This window comes from Myzus persicae, unplaced genomic scaffold, assembly GCF_001856785.1.
Source record: "Myzus persicae strain clone G006 unplaced genomic scaffold, MPER_G0061.0, whole genome shotgun sequence".
Lineage (NCBI taxonomy): Eukaryota > Metazoa > Arthropoda > Insecta > Hemiptera > Aphididae > Myzus > Myzus persicae.
The window spans coordinates 1,636,846-1,655,076 of record NW_019102619.1 but is presented as its reverse complement, the minus strand read 5'-3'; the positions used below and the strand labels follow the sequence as shown (position 1 = coordinate 1,655,076).

Below are 18,231 nucleotides of genomic sequence, written 5' to 3'. Positions count from 1 at the left end.
TACACTTTCCGGATGAAAAAAAATTTACTTAACCAATTTAAATACAATGAACAGACTAATCCGGCACTAGCAGATTATGTAATCTTTCGGGCTTAAATCTTTTATCCAGCAATTACTCCTTTTTCAAAGCCTTGCAACCGAAATTATGACGTTTATAAAGATAGTTCGTTAATTAAAATATAATATATTTTGTGTCGAGCTCAAAAACAACAATTGGATCGCGACCATACTTCCACAGACCTAATAATAATGTTATAATTTTTTTCTTACTTATTAATAAGCCCATAATCTCTCGGATACTAAATCCTTTGGTAGGGCCTTGTCAGATTGGTCGAATTACATAAATTGAGGAGACAGTACAGTGCATTAATATGATATAGACGAGTGTAAAATCAAATTACAATTGTTATTATTATTATAAAGAGTAGCAGCAAGGTAAGTCGTGCGCAAATGAGCTGGCTAGTGGAAGACGTAATTCAATAACGATTTAATCTATTTAATATAATATATGCGTTTGTGAAACAGTGGTGGTCGTGCGTACATGTGTCGTCTGCTTCAGCTGCAACCGATGTCCGATCGCATAAAATAAAAAAAAGTTTACACCACTAATTCTCGTCAGTATTCAAAGACGGTTGTCCCAAAAATATAGAAATCAACAGCTACAGGGGAGCCGCAGAGGAACGTTTCAATAATATTCTATAGTTATACACTGTATCTGGGAGGAGGGGTCTAACTCTTTTATTTTTATATTAATTCATTTTGAGAATTTTATTTTTAGTTTTTTTAATATAGCAAAAATTATTTGTACCTATATTTCGGGTTTAATTTTGTATGTTGTTTGATACTAAGATAGGTAGCTTTAAAATTTAAAAAAAATTGCGTTAAAAAGTTATACAGTTTTGAGTATACGCCTGAAAATTTAAGGTATTTTCAGTTTTGTTTAAAAAAAAGTGAAATTACCCTATAACTAAAAATATAAAAATGTTAGACCCCTCCCCCCAGCTAAATGGGTTTTTTCATAATTTACGATATACTATCATATTATGACGCCGACAGGTCATACCCTTCCATGACACATTATACAGGGTGCCCGAGATAAAGCTCCGAATTTCAAGTTGACAGCGTTTGTTCTCTCGACGGCTGGTTGTCATGCTCATTACATATTATAATATACTGTTAGTAATGTATAAACTTTGAAACCTTTATTTTTGATTATTTTTTAATTTTTTGGTTTCATCATTACATTTTTGAGAAAAATTGCCACATTATCATATAAATATATGTCCTTTCATGTTCAGTTTATTTAATATTAATATAGAAAAATTAAAAAAAACTAAATTCTAATACAATTTCAATTTGAATGTTAGTATGTTCGGTATTGTTGGTATCGGTTGTTGTGATATTGTTGTGCGCACGCAAATTTTTGGATATACGTGTGTGTCTTAGTTGTGCTGCTAACATTATTGATGTCAAATGTGGAGCTCATAGCGAAATTTCTCTGTTATGGAGACAATAATCGAATCATGATTTTATATGGAGGAGATAACAGAGAGCAGCCCCTTGGTCATACTGGTTGTTATTATTTTCATTAGACGTTATTATTCCGATATTTCGAGTGTAAGAGTTATTTTTCATCAAATTGTATTTGATTTTGATTATTTCGATTTGGAAATCTGCAGGGATAGGCTGTCAGATCTTGAGGAAATCTTCCACCGTGCAATTTCTTTTTGTGGGGATTTCTGAAGTCAAAGTGTGCGTAGATAATCAAACTCTGAACGATTCCAATGGAATCAAAGGAAGAGGTCGATTGAGCCGTTAATGATGTTATGTAGTCGGGTGTTTGTGAGCAAGCCGTCGAAAGCGGCTTCAACGTCTCCTTAGGTGTTATTTTCCACATTTAAACCGTGGAGATGTTACTAAGTTATAATATTAGAAAAAAAAAATAATTTTTAAAAAAATGCATGTATCTTATTGTGTTTTCAAATTTGACACTATATATTATATAAACCAGACACCCTGTGTTAGCGTTTATATTTTATTGTGAGTAAATAAATATTGATAATACTAATAGTATTATCATAACAAAGTTGACTGTGTCCAACAGATACGATTTTTATTTAATCGATTATTTTTATTTATATATTTAAATCGATTCACTTTCAAAAATCGCCAATTACTATTACGTATCTATTACAATTGTATAGGCCCCCGTTCAAATGTACAATATTGTAATATAATTATTATGTTAACAACATACTGAGCGGTAGACCCAGAGAGCTCATAAAAACGTCGTTAATCGGTTATATTACGTTCGACCACGACGACTGGTATAATAATTGTTGTAAATAATAGTAAACGACATAATCATTGGAGAACCACGGAGTACCTAATCGACTGGGTACTTAATACCACTCATTAACAATGTGTTAAAGCGTTAATGTTATAATACACAGCACACACGTCACACGTTATTATGCATAATTATTATAACTCGTACTATACATTTAAGAGTCGCATTTCCTGTAAGTAATTTTTACGGCTATCAAAACTGGAGTAAAAATGAATTCCAAAGTATCTTGTAGGTACTTATGATTCTAATAGTCAACCCTGAATATAATGTTAACATAATAATTAAGCAATACTTTTCCATGCATATCGCATTATTTTCATAGCTACGCGATGCTCATTGTATAACGTCAATCCGTCACATACGACGTTTCCTGTATTTTTAAACCAGAATAAGAAGTCATTATTTTGAATTTTTTCCCAATTCTCAATTTTAAGGTAATTTTATCTTTTTTAGAAAAATGTATGGGCATTTAGCATTAAAATCCGGTTTTTTAATTTTTTTATTTTAAGATCTTAACTTAAAACAGTATTTAGCAAGGTTTTAAACTAATCGAATATAATGAATCGTATTTTTTCGAACAGATCCTACGGCGTATATGATGTATAATCGAGATCATGAATGGCCAAAGAAAATAAACAAGAATAATTATTCGTTCAGATTAAAAGCATTTTTGTACGTAGGAGACTTGAAAATTGTACCTGCAAAGGTAATTTAATGTTATTTGTCATTTTAAATATTTAACATTATTAAATTTAATGAAAAATATTTTTTGGTTCAATACGTGTTTAAAATTTAAAAAAAAAACAATCAAGTGCATTTAATAAATGCACCGTTTTGAGTTTTTAAAAAATAAATCATATTTTTTATGGCATCTACTTAATGCCAACTTCGTCGTGTTATACGCCTCTAAATAACTCTCATGGTTTGTTTTTTTTCAATTTCAAAGCTACAAATCTTTATACTTTTAAGTTAAAATATCGTATACAACATATATATACCAACTGCAATATCTGTGGTGAACATCAATTATTGGTTACCAGTGTAGCAGGGTGCATGGTGCAAACGTTTTAAGAATATAAATAATTATACAAGTTGATTCACCATAAGCATATGTTCAACTCTATTTTTTTCTTTAATAATACATTAATTTAAATTCTGGTTTTTTTTTTTTGAGTTTTTAAATATATTCAAAGACAACTTTTTTCAAATTTTTGTCTTGTTAGTTGTTTGTACTACATAAGAAGTGGTAATACTAACTTTTTTTTTTCAAAATTGAAAATGTTCGTACACCTTATTTTAAGTTCAAACGAGTAGTTTCTTGGTTATTAAAATGTTTTTACCTAGGATACCTAATTATGTTCTTTAAAATGGTTTTTAAAAAATATATAAAATAGACTTAATAGTACAACTAGTATTTATTATACTTGTACATTTTTACAAATTATTATTGTCGATAGATCAATACTAATAACTACAGTTTTAGAATTACCATAACCCGCATATCTTGTATTTCTATTACCATGGACTTTTTATCCTTTAAACTCAAAAACTACTAATACGAATTTTAATTCCGATACATAAAACTCTTCAGAAAAATTATCCACTGAACAATACACATTTTAACAGGGAAGGGGATTCTTTTTTTAAAAGAAAAAGTATATATAGACACAGGACATTCCTATTAAGTATTACAAACATTTTCAAGACTTTGAAAATATGATCTTTAAGTCCGTAAATTTCAAAATTTCAAAAATCCAAACTGCATTATTAAAGAAAAAAAATTGTTTGGTGAATCACTCTGTATAATCGACACGGTGACACGGTGGATTTTTATATCGACGGTTTTTACGGATTTAATTGTTGAAAATATGAACGCCAACGATTTCGTGAAAACGAGACGTGTTCAGATATAATAATAATAACAATATATGGATCGGGTAAAGTGTCGAAACTGCAAATTCGTGTGCCTACACACACACACACACACACACACACACACACACACACACACACACATACATACAAACGAACCCCGAAATATTGTACGCTCGTAAAAGTGTAAAACGTCACCCGCCGAGTCCTCTACAATATTTTCGCGTATATAATATAATATAATAAATGTTCGTTCGGTCAGCAATAGCGATCGCGTTCGCACCGGTACGTGTTTTACGACTTCTAACAATAACGAAATGATCGAAACTCGTCCCGAAACGTGTTTTACGCACAAATTATATATTATTATTATTTGCGACGGGCCGAAAAACTGCGCTTCGGGATGTACGTGATAGGTAGAGGTAGTCGACGAAAATATATACCTACACAGTTTCATTTCCCCTCAGAATTGTTTATACGACATATTTTTATTTTAAAAACAAAATTAATCGCGTATCTACATTATATTATACCTACGCACACAGTCTCCAGTGTATTATGTTAATATGATTATACGTGTATCGTGAGTGTACCTATATCCGTTTCAGATATATCTAGCTATATTATGTAACCATAGTTACAGAGCGTGATTTGCCAATAGCAAGCTCAATCCCATATTTATTTTTCTTTAAAATGAATTTTTTCGAATTCAAATTCTTGGAATTTTCAAATACTTAGATTTGTTACACCATTTAAGAAATATCTGGTAGTTATGTAAACTTTTTTTTAACAGGAGCAAACCGTTTTTATTGCAACCGATTTGACAGATAATGTTTTTGAAAATGTCGATGTATCCAAGTCTAAATTCGAAAGATTAGTTTCTGAGTTATTAACATGGCGTATATACTAAGGATAATATAATCGTTTTAAATATAGTTACACAGAAATAAAGACAGATATAATATTGAATCTATTATTTATTATCCTCAGAGCTCAGACGCTTTTACAAATTATAAAATGTTGACGGACTAATATTAATTACTCAAGTTTTCAAATCGTCATAGTTCCTATACCATCCAAACGCATTATCATCGACTTATTATCTTTATAGTACTCAAGTCTCAAAGTTAAATAACTCAAAAACTACTCATTCGAATTTCGATTTAGATTAATCAACATTTTCAAAAGTCATCTGATTAATCGTCCTCTAAAAGGGTGATTCTTTTTTAAAAATAAAACGTTTGTATCGCCACAAGACACGCGTCTCTAAATTATATAAAAAAAATTTAAAAATTTAAAATTACACATTTTAATAAGACGTATAGGTACTTTAAAATATTCTGAAAATCACAATTTCAATACGCATTCATTGTAGAAAGAAAAATTGGGTCAAGCACGCTTGGTGAATCACCCAGTGTACATAATAAATAATAATACTATGTATAATACGTACAAGGTAAAATCTTTATCACGAAATTTTCAATTTATTATTATCGAATTTTCGGTTTCCCATCCACCTTTTCATTTCGAATACATACCGAGCACGAAATTCTAATAATAATTCAATCGAACGCAATTTATATAATATATGCTATATGCATGGGGCCGGGAATTCGACAGTCAAACAGTCGAATTCACCCTATATCGGATATACTCAGTGTGATTTTTATACTAACGCGCGGAATGCGACACGTCGTCCGGATTTACGACGTTTTTCCCGTCCCAATAAGCCTGCAGTCGCGATAGTCGTCCGGTAATTAATTTCCCTTAAAAGTCTAGAAGAGAACATTTTAGCGGATGCGGGATTTGCGTTGTATCAATATACACGGTGAATAGTGTAATCGTGACCGATTTGTCAACCGGTATGGTGCACTACGACCGCGATTTCTACAGATTAACTGAATACAATAATTAATGTAGATTTTGTCTAGATGACAGACATTACTACACCATGTATTGGAACACTGTGAGTTTTTAATTTACAAATAATATTGTACCTATAATTAAACAAATAACAAAAGAAATCTAATTGCAAAAATAATCATACTATGTATGAAACAAAATAATATTCTTCTTCTATTTTTTTACATGACAACCAATACTATTTGATTTGTTTGTAGAAAACAAAAACAACAATCAATGAAATTATATAATGCTATAGCCTATAATGCTTCGGAACCAGAATATACATTGGGTATATTTGAAAATTATTATATATTATTTAATAATCATATTATAGAAACAGAATATTAATACATTTGATACGTTTTTCATTCAACTACATTTTAGTTTTAAATTGTACTTAACAATCAATTTTCAGAGATAAAAAGCAATTTTAGATAGTACCTAATTTTTTCATACGTTACATATGTAAATATTATACAATATACTAAGTATATACCTAGTGCTTGAATGTGGGGATAAGTAGAGGGATGCCAGGACGGAGTCAACCTACTTTTTTAAATTTTATTTTTACATACCCCTTTTAATACATTTTATCTCAATCAATAAGACATTAAAATATTCAGATAAACACATTTTTTTTTTACACTTTTGCAACTCATTCTAATTTTTTCCAATGCAAGCGCTGTAAATATCTTTAATTTAAACTGAAAACGAACTAACAATATTTCTAAGATGTTAATTAGTATGATATGGATATGGTTGTGATTTTAAATTAATACAACAATTATTCATCTCAGTCATCCCTCTCAAGACAAGGCCATGAATGACACACCACTGCTACAACCGCATCACTAGAATTTGATCCTAAAATCTGTTTGTAGCCCTCCATTTGAAATTGTACCAACACCAAAAAGTATATCAACACAACGCCAGCAGTCTGCAAAAACAATAAACGATGATGAATAGTTATTGTGATTTTAAAGGTTGATAGAAATAAAAATACCCATTTCGTTTCATTTTCCAAAAAAAAAAAAAAAACCATCATTCCATATGACCGTATTATAAAATATATAAACGACGTAATTTATAATAATATAAGAATATTATGGGTGATTATTGTATAGGTCACAGCAGTATTACCTATATTACTCAATGTGACATCACAGATTTAATCAAATCGCTTTGAGTACAATTCCCAGGGAAACCAATAGCATTAATTGTCAACTAATTACAATTTATTTAAAATACAAACGTCTTACCGCAAACAAAAGTGATAGATTTATGTCGAAAAATCCGGAAGCCGTAACTTGTACTGCACGACTGTTAACGCGAAGCGTAAATAACCTTAACTGTAATAAACAAACAATAACGGTTCAAATATCAACGCCAATTTAATGTATATTATGTTGTGCGAAGGGAGCATCGAATGAATAAGTGACCTTCAGCCAAATTCCATGCGTTATACTTTCAAATTTTAATAATTAAAAAATATATACACACAATAATATTACTATGCATACAATGTTCTAAAAATATATCCCGTTCATTTGTACTAAGCATAATATTATGAAATTAACATAATTATAATAATGGTAAATTAATTAAAAATATGACCATTTTCACTCATATAAAAACTAACGGTATATCAATTTATTAATCAGATTTTTTTTAAACAGTAGCAAAAAATAAATAATTAATTAAACGGGTCGCGAGTTCAATAAAATTGAAGACTATCACTAGTAAAATACTGTAGCAGACTGTTATACTATATAGCAGAGGTGGACTAGTCGATCTTTAGATGAATATTGGTAGATCATCGTATTAAAGATTAATTAACCCAATAGCGGTTGATCATGTGCGTAATCATATATAGTTTCACACATTATATACAAAAATAATTATTTATGAGCGATGAAAAACATACAATTTTCCGATGGAGAAATAATAAAAAAATAATATATTATTAGATGAGAACACCGTTTATTGTTATGATGCATGAAAGCATGAAATAATATAAATTATATACTTATCTACATTATCGAGTAGCCTACCACCAGATACCTATTTAAAATATTTAAAGTAGCTAACTTGTTGTAAAATATTGGCAAATCCTGCCATATAGTGTAGGTAATAGTTTTAATATTGACCTTGGCCAATTAATGCAGTTAAATTGTATTATTACAATATTGGTATAAATGTATAATCATTAATCGTGCGTAAAGAAAATATCATCCAAAACCAACTATGAAATACAGTTGAATATCTTATGAAACCCATCAAGCTAATATAATTTATTTTTAAAACATAATATTTCCAATAGTATAATACTATCTGAAGACGTAAACAATTTCAAATCAACAAATATTTATTAGATATCGACATGGTATTTTGTTTGCCGTCATAAAGTGCCTGTACATGACATGTTAACTGATGCGTTATCGGTAAAATTGTAAACACGTTTTGTTAATATTTTATTTTCGGTTGTAGGTAATGTCTTTAAAATGAAAAAAACAATCGTTTTAAAGTAACAGTGGTATTGTAAATAACTTGATATAATATTAAATTGTTTTAATTACAACAATGTTCTATCCAAGATAGACAACTTCGAATAGTGGATAATATACAATAATAGTAGTAATAACTAAGGAACCTAGACCACCAGTGTACGACTCATGCAACACCCTTTTTTACAATCGAACACATAATCATCAACTGCCCAAAATTCGCATCTGCACGTCACCTCCTCAAAAATGCTACATCACTCGAAGAAGCCCTCAATCAATCCATCATCGCCAATATATTTAATTTCTTTAAACTAATCGGTTTAGATGATAAATTATAATACTCTCGTATATACCATTTATTTTTTTCTCTTTCCTAATATTGTATAAATACTTTTAGTTTGTAAATAACATTAAGCTAATAACCATTGTAATTGAAGCTTTTAATCAAATATTTAAAAAAATAATTATAATTATAATAATAGTAGTATACTTTAAAATTATAATTATTGTTGATTATTACGATTAGTATTCAAACAACGTGAAAAACTCACGATCATAAACACCAAGATCATAACCATCATTGACGGGTGACAACCGATAATACTATAAGACGTATATTTGGTAAATTGTGGCATAACGAAGACAATAAATTATAGTACAAATTTCGAGGCAAACCATAAATATAAACATAAAACCCGATTAAAATTAAACAATACGTCATAATTAACATAATATTTAGGAAATATAATTTTAAGATGAAAACTTAAACGTGTATTTTTTAATGATGGCCATTATTAACAGGACGACTAACATTAGTCGCAAGACCCTCGTATATACATAATATACCAGCCAGTAGCATCAACTTTCGTCCTGTTTTCGATTGTTAATTTTATAATTGTTGCCACCGATCATGTCATAAAAGTCTCTGGAATGACTCGCGTGCTCTATGAAGTTTTTGTGCGCGTCCATGACCTTCAAAAGTTTTACTTCTATGGAATCGAAATAGCTTCCTTAAAGAGCTTTCAATATATTTTATTAATATTAAGGCAAGCAAGTAAAATATAATTGTTATTTATATCAGTAAATAGCAGTTGAGCTTATTTAAATCAGATTCTACAAGTGTACTAATACCGTAATCCGCTACTGTCAAGCTACATAAAATTAAAATATAAATTTATAAATTTATATATTTAAGAGAATACCCCCATTAATAACTTCGACAAATTAAGGAAATGTTAGAAGCTTTTTCCAAATCCTTTCAATTCCTTTAATCAACTCCAAAGATGCGATTCGTTCTAACCACCGTTTCATCCAAACCGACCACTATAGTTGTTATTAAAAAGCCTAAGCTTAGTAAACTGCACAGATACCATTCAGTTCACCTAGAATATACTATTAAATGTAATAAAATAAAGCAGTTGAATTATATGACGACATTGCTGTTGAGATTAAATTTTGAGTGGAGCCAAGAAAGTATTGGTCTTACAATGACATAATCGAAAAAATGATCCCTCTTCAACTTTAAGAGAGGTTTCCGGTACAAAATTGCAATAGAAATGTACATTGAGAGTTCAAAAATAAAAATCACACAGTACTTTACAAAATAATCAATAATATTTACAAAAACCAGTTAGACCAAAATCGTTTTTGTTTTATTGTTGTAATTCAAAAACAAATATCCATAGATGAACTAGACGTTTTCACCATATTTGTATACTTACATTTTATAGACATGATACAATTATGGATTTTTATAAGCTATATATATATATGTATATATATGTATGTATACATTGGACATTTTTAGTTTTTATTCAACTTAGTAGGTATAATACAATTTTTTTGTAAGATAGAGATCATGATAATGTCATACTTACGTTCTTCCCGAGTTCTCAAATAAAATTATCAAAAATACATTGTCATAATTTTTTTTATATTATTAAATTAATTGAATTTCAAATTTTGAAAAAATTCATCAAATTATTTTATCATTGAAAATTTATCAATTTTTAATTTGTATAGGTACGTTGTTTAAAAATGTAATTCAAAGTCATTTTGCATATAAAATATTTGAAACAAGAATTTTAAAAAAAATTTTCTTAAAACAAAATTTATTTTTATGAATGTTTTAATTTAAAATGTTTACGAAATAATTCGTTCATTACATTGATACACACATATACATAACTTGATTTCCGTTAACATCACGAATCATTTTGCAGGTACATAGACTGACAACCGTATCCCCATTGAAACATTTTGCATTGTGTAAAACGATTCATCATTGAATTCAAATTTAACACATTCATTACAGTGATCTACTAAATGACGAGTTACGTCTACCAAATCGCTTAACAGAGTTAATTTTTTACTATAAGCTCAATTAGGTTAATTTTAATGTAGTTATATAAGAATTGTAGACATTAATTTTAAATTAGATTCTTGGATTAATAGAATTATAAGTACATCACCATGTCAAGTCTTATGAATAGCTAAATGTGTATTTCGAGAGTGTGAAAGACATGAGTTAATAAATATTTTGAGAATATTAAAGAAAACAAAATCAGTAAATATATTATAATATGAAAATAAAGGCTATTTATTTAATCATGGAAAAGGAAAGCCAAAGTTTTTCAAGGATAACATTTTAATTGATAATAAAAATGGAGGTATAATTATGAAACTAAAAACGACCGGTTTAAATAATAAATAAAGTTAAAGTTGGAAATAAAGATTTATAATGAAGGGTTTCATAAACTATAAAAGATAAAATCAAATTTACTTAGGCTAAATATTTTACTTTTGAATAAAAATTAAATAAAGATAATAAATGAAGGATAAAAATAACTAAAGAAACCATTTTAGTATTTAACAGAAAAAAAAAAATAATAGTAATTTAAAGAATTAATGTATTTTCATAAAACGCGTACTGTGAAAAAAATTAAACTGCCACATCATATAATAAAAAATTGTGAACGATTAACAATAACAAAATATGACATAATATTTTTAAAAAACTCGCTATGTACCTATTAGATATTTTTATTCTACATACAATGAAAACCTATATGAATCATAAATATGTTTTGTTGATAAGTAACCATGAAAACAAAACCTTACGACAAATCAGTCGGAAAAACAAAAAACGTGTATCCAGCCCAAAAATATATTTAAATTAAAAAAAAATATGAAGAATATAGATTAAAAATTGAGTATCGTAAAATTATATTATGAAACCAAGAGTTAATTATCTATCTGGAGAGAAGAAGATTTGTAAGCTCACAGGGATTTCGTAAAAAAATATACGTTCGAATAAAAGTAATACGTACTTTACGTTACTTAAAAAACCTTACAATAATATTGTGTTGTAAGCCGTGAATGAAGCGAAAATAAACGAACTACATTCAAATAATTAGAACCTTTTTTTAAAGGACAGTCATCATTGTTGACACTATGTATTATAATAAAATTATACAGCCCAAACCGCATAATGTTGTGCAAACACGATGAACATCGTAGTCCGTAAGTCTTCGACTGCATTATTATTGTAACTTATTGGTCATTATATTATTGCATCATAATAACATAACCTATGTACATTTTACATGCTAAAAAATAACAATCACATGTCGTCGGGTATGAATTCATAAAATATTTACCACAACTACCGAGTGCTGATACAACCATTAGTTATATTATTTCGGTTATTTTATTATCGTACACAATAATAATAATAATAATAATAATAATAATAATAATAATAATAATAATTTGGTTGTATATACTAACAATGGTTTGTGAATTCAAATCATTCGACACGTTCGAGGACAAGTGTTTCAGGTGAAAAATTATCTTTTTGCCCTGAAATCAATTTCAACAGTACACACGTCATAATGTATTATTATCTATTATTTATTATTTATTAATGTTTGTGTAGTAGGTATTCAAAATACTTATACACTCATATCTTATACAGAAAAACGTTCTCTAAAGAACAATCTTGCTCGGTCGCTGAAATGTTATCAGCTATTCGGAGGTGTCAAAACTATTCAGGGGATTAAGATTATATTGTAAATCAAAATAAATTTCAGCAATTTGGAGGTGTTTTCTACCCAGCGTTAGTATCTGTAAAAGGACGTTTCACTGTATCGTACAATTCATATACAATTCGTGAAATTCATGTATTATACAGGCTTTCCGTGTTCAATGTCCTGTAAGTTCTGATCGGAGACCGATTTTGGTATACATTTATTCTAGTATTATTTTTCTAAACCCTAATTTAATCGTAATACATATTGCAATATATTTGCATGACTAAAATATTATTTAAAACTGAAAACAAATTCCCATAATCTATACGAATAAAGGTATCTTTTTTTCCGTGTATCGTTACGTTGCAGTATTCTTTCGAAGAGGGATAGGTACATTGAAATAACAAACCATCGACCTGTACAGTATCTTGTTTTATGCAGAATTAAATATTAAGCAGGATAACAAAAACAACTTTCGGTAATCCTGTATAGAATAATATCCAACCCGAGGAAAAAAGGGCAAAACAATTCCCAAATCCATCCAGTTGACCCCGGGGAAAGCGTATTCGGAGTTCTACAGCTATTCAAACCAGCACGATGCTTTCTATTTATAATATATTATTATAATAGCCGGTACCTTATATATTCTTTTATTTTAGTAGAGAATCAGGCAAGTTACACAATATTATAATGTTTAATTTTGTGATGTACCTACAACAGTATTCTTTGACAGTGTAAAAGCATCACAACACAACAAAATATGATGAGCGTTGTTTAACCATGGATTTTAAATCCATAATTTGGTCTCAAACCTGATCTACGTATTTAAAATTAATCGAGCCATTACAATAAACATTTTTAAAGGGAATTGTAGCCGTCATAAATAAACTATTATATTATCCAGAATTTACCTAGAAGTTATCAATTGGTTAGAATTCACTAATACTAAGAAGACAACGTTCTGATATTTTATTTATTTGTGGTCTATTAAAATATATGGTCACATAGATTGTCAACATTTACTGGCTTTAATAGGAATCAGAGTTCCCCTTATTTTTTCAGAACTATTGATCGATTAACATCTTTATTCTCCACTGTCATAAGAATTATGGTGCAGAATCTTTTTTGCAACGTGCTTTACTCTTAGCTAATAAAACATCCACATCAATGGACTTTTTTAATTCTAACCATGAAAACTTTAAGTTTAATGTTAAACTGATGTTAAGAAATAATAAAGTACAAAATGTTTTTCTTTTTTATGTTTCGATTGTTCTTAAATTTTTAAATATTCTACATTTAGTTTTAGTATTAAGTACTTTTTACTTCGAATAGCTATCATCTAAGTATTTATGACATCATGTATCTTATATGTCTTTATTGTCAATGTATTTAAATCATAATTTATTTTAATATAATAAACGTTGCAAATGCAACTGAGGTGGAAGTAATATTATTTTGGGTTCACTCCTCAGTGTTGATACCACAGAAATTCAAATAGGGCTTACATTGATCATTAATAAATGAACAAACAATACGATCATACTCGTTTGAAAAATTGAAATTTCTCTAAAATTACCTCTTTGACGGAAGAGTCACACCTATAGCACAGGTAAACAAATTTTCCAATGATAATGCTCGACTCGATGATGCCACTGATATACGGATACGCGCTGTCCTTGAACACGCGACGGACAACCGTATCCCATATCATTACGTACATGAACAGCAACAACTGCACGTAAATGTCCATTATTGTGAATATCAATTCGGGTCCAAATGTGTCTGACATGGTCTCCATGTAGTCCTCCACAAACCAGTGGTCGTTCATTAGCGCGTTTAACCTCACCGCTCGTTCGGTTTTTGAACTTACTTCACACAGTTCTTCTAACTCCCTGCAAAATATAAATACTTCGACCAAAATGCATAAAATATCTGATAGTGTAGACTGCAACTTTAAGTATAGTGTTTAAAATACACGCGCTTAATATTGATTTAGCATCGGGTTTTCTCTCAATCTGGGCCACCGTAATTAGAACGTACGCCATGTGTGTACTTCAATTATTACGGGTCACTAAGTATAATTATTAGGCTTCTGTCAGTGATGTCGACGACTGGTCCAGAATAAATTCTTCAAATCGCTCGGCGCAAAACTAATAATTGGTTTATAGTAGAGTATCTATTGTTTTTCAATTTTTTTTATTATACCGTCATCCACGTTTTCATTTATAGCCCATGCGTGACTCCACCTAACCTAACGTGCACATCACCGCGGGCTAGACTATATAATATTATTAAGTCGGTGACAGTTGCACGACTCCATTCATCGAATAAAACGAAGCTCGAGAAAGTAAACGGCTAGCTGACATCATTCAACGACAAACTAACTCCACGGTACATCCCAAATATGAACCGTCACTAATCATCGTAGTAATCAGCCTATGGTTGGACATTAACGAGTTGAGTTGATTTAATATTTTGTTAACTTTGCGCCCTAATTTGTTGTCTTTTTGTCATTAACTTATTTATTTACATTTAATGTATTTGCCAGACCTTTGCCGTTAGAAAATAATATATGTAATATTTCTTTTTTCAATTTTCTCGATTAGCTTAATTTTAAATTTTTATATATTATGGATTTTCGTTTATATTAATATAAGAATAAATTTATTTTTAGATGGTTTATTATTTTCCATAAATCATATAGTATATCGGAGATTAATACACAATGTAACTCTAGTCTAGGCCAACATTTTTAAGGAGCACTTGGCTCTCTTGTAATTATCTTACACATTTATCTTCATTTTAAAAACAGACTAAAATAATTTGTACTTCTGCAATAATATTAAATGCATAAAATTGTAATACGTATAATATAATAATATAGCCGGCTCGGATATGTTTAAATGTATTTTATTTTATAATATTGAAATCGTAATTATTTGTCATACATTTATTATTATAGAAATCAACTTAATCAACCAAAGTAAAAAATATTTTTTTTATGAAGACCAAAAATATAATTTAAAAATTTAAAAAACTTCTACCTACTTTAAAATATTTGTTTTTATTGCATTATTTTCAACAGATTTTCGTACTAATATCGATTCTTTATCGTTTTATATAGGTATACGATCGGGTTGTAGCTTAAATATCACTTGAATGGTGTACCCTAATAGTACCGACGTACCTTTTAATACCGAAGTAAAACTCTATACTATATGAAGGTTAACGTTGTTGACGGTTTTTTCGATATACTGGTTCTAATAGAGTATCCGATTTCAATACAATCAACCCTATCAGGACTTTTCAGTATTTCAGTCTGGAGTAACGGAATCGGTTCCATTTGGCCGAATTGGTTCTTGTCTGAAAAGGGTATTTTATGAAGTTGAGCCGAATTGGTTAACGTTTGTGTTCGAGTAAAATAGTTGAAATTTAATTTTTAAGCATTGTTTTGCATTACTAAATAATATGTGTATAATTTGTACCAACTATAAATTAGATAGTATAAAATATAAATGTACCTATACTCAAAGGTATAAACAATAAAATGGCAATAAATTGTTCTATTGGCGTTCTATTCAATTTCGAAGAAATAAAACAAGGAAACTTACCAGCAAACAGAAAAGAAATAACCAATATTTGGAAAACTGTATGACTGGATACGTTAATGAGCAACATACACGATTTGAAAAAAGTATTTGCTTCAAATTTGCAAAATCAATGATTTCGATTTTTTTAATTTTGTATACCTAAGTGATGACTGGGTGACTGCTAAATCAACGATTTTAAATATTATACATTGTTTTTATTTTTTAACACATAACCCCACATTTTTATCCAAGCCTACTTTAAAGTCGATAATCCTAAGCCTGTAAAATTGAGAAGAAAAATGTGCGTAATTAAACGGGAACCAATTCGGCTCAACTTAATAAAATACCTTTTCTTAACAAGAACCAATTAGGTTTGCTTTAATAAAAAACCTTTTTCAAACGGGAACCAATTCGGCATGTGAGGTTGGGGCTCGGAAATCAATTCGGTACCAGCCTCCTAATATTATGATTTTCTAGTATGTGCTTCTACATGTTTTTCTGGTATGTACTGGTATTACGGTATACCGTTCCATACCATTACCGATATTGTAATACCAGAATACCGATTGGTAGCCGATTTAAATACCGCAAACCCTAATCCAAGGTCGGCCAATCTACCTGCCGGTACCCCGAGGGGCAAACGACCCGACCTGACCTGTTGATGTCCTCGTACGACTGTTGGGCGACCACGCACAGGATGCTGACCAGGTTAATGAACACGATTGGCACCATGTAAGCGGTGAAGTACGGGTAATAGAGGTCGGGGTACTGTAGCGGTATGCTCATGACGGTAGTGACCAGCTTGAAGACGATGACGGCAGAGAACAGGACGACCACGTACGCGTTGGGCGACAGCCGGCGATGTGGGTACCTGGACCGGAGCAGCAGCCGGGCGGTCATGTTCAGCACATCGACGGACCGGGGCAACCGGACCAGCACCAGAGACACGACGATCGGGCTGATGACCGTGTGAGACAGCAACATTCCGAACACGCTGCAGTAGTTGTCCCGGGAGCAGTTGAGCGACTTCCGTTGCATGAGCGTGTGGCCCAGGTAGAAGCACATCCGGACGAATGCCCAAGTCTGCAGCGCCAGCTGGGCGGCCCACAGTGCCAGGCCGCTGTTGCTCACGTGAAAATTTCCGTCTCGAACTGCGATAATAGGTACATTATTATTATTATTATTGTTATAAATTATGTGCATCGTGTAACGCCGGTGATGGTATGTCAGTGTAGTGAAAGCTACTTTTTTGTTGATAATTAATCGTAATTACATTACGAATTATAACTTTAAAAATTGTAAATAAGGTATTCTCAATATCTACTATTTTATACAGGTACTCGAGTTACATTAATTCTGAGTTAAAAAGTACCTAACTTACAATAAACTAGAATTAAAGTTACTTTTCATGTTTATTTATTCAAACATTTCAATGGTGTTTGATATAAGCTGTAAAGCAGGACTAAAAATATGGAACTATATAAAATTTGTATTTAAAAACAATAATTGCTTAATAGATTTCATTCTTTATTTTTTAAATTTAATTTTAAGCTAGGTACTGTCAAAAATGCATACTTATATGATAATTTACGTATATATTATTATTAATTGTTTTTTAGATCTATTAAAAGAAATAAAATAACGATTATTTTAGTAATTTTACTACAAAAAAAGTAACTTAATGACCTACTTACAAATTACTTTAAATGTAGTTTTATTGCAGTAACCTTTAACTTAGTTACGTTATTCCCTAACACATCATATTATGCAATACAATATAATCAATTACACACAAATTTCATACACTAAAAAAATAACTGGGACATATATGGTCCCTTTGGCAACTCTCTGAGGGTGCCCTTGAAAAATTACATTTTTTATTGTGACAAAATAATATTAAATAATAATAAAAATAAGACGAATGTAATGTATAAAATAATATTACACATAACACATTCCCAACATATGTTGATAATATT

General features: G+C 29.9%; 1 protein-coding gene across 1 annotated transcript; it reads right to left on the bottom strand.

The window, feature by feature from the left end:
• Positions 1-6,544: 6,544 nt before the first annotated feature.
• Positions 6,545-17,402, bottom strand: LOC111032701. The gene is made up of 5 exons (XM_022313139.1): positions 16,908-17,402; positions 14,239-14,554; positions 12,421-12,492; positions 7,387-7,476; positions 6,545-7,064 (listed from the first exon to the last, which is right to left on the bottom strand). Exons 1-5 carry the CDS (start codon positions 17,315-17,317, stop codon positions 6,921-6,923), a joined length of 1,032 nt encoding a protein of 343 aa, XP_022168831.1. The 5' UTR covers positions 17,318-17,402; the 3' UTR covers positions 6,545-6,920.
• Positions 17,403-18,231: the final 829 nt, after the last annotated feature.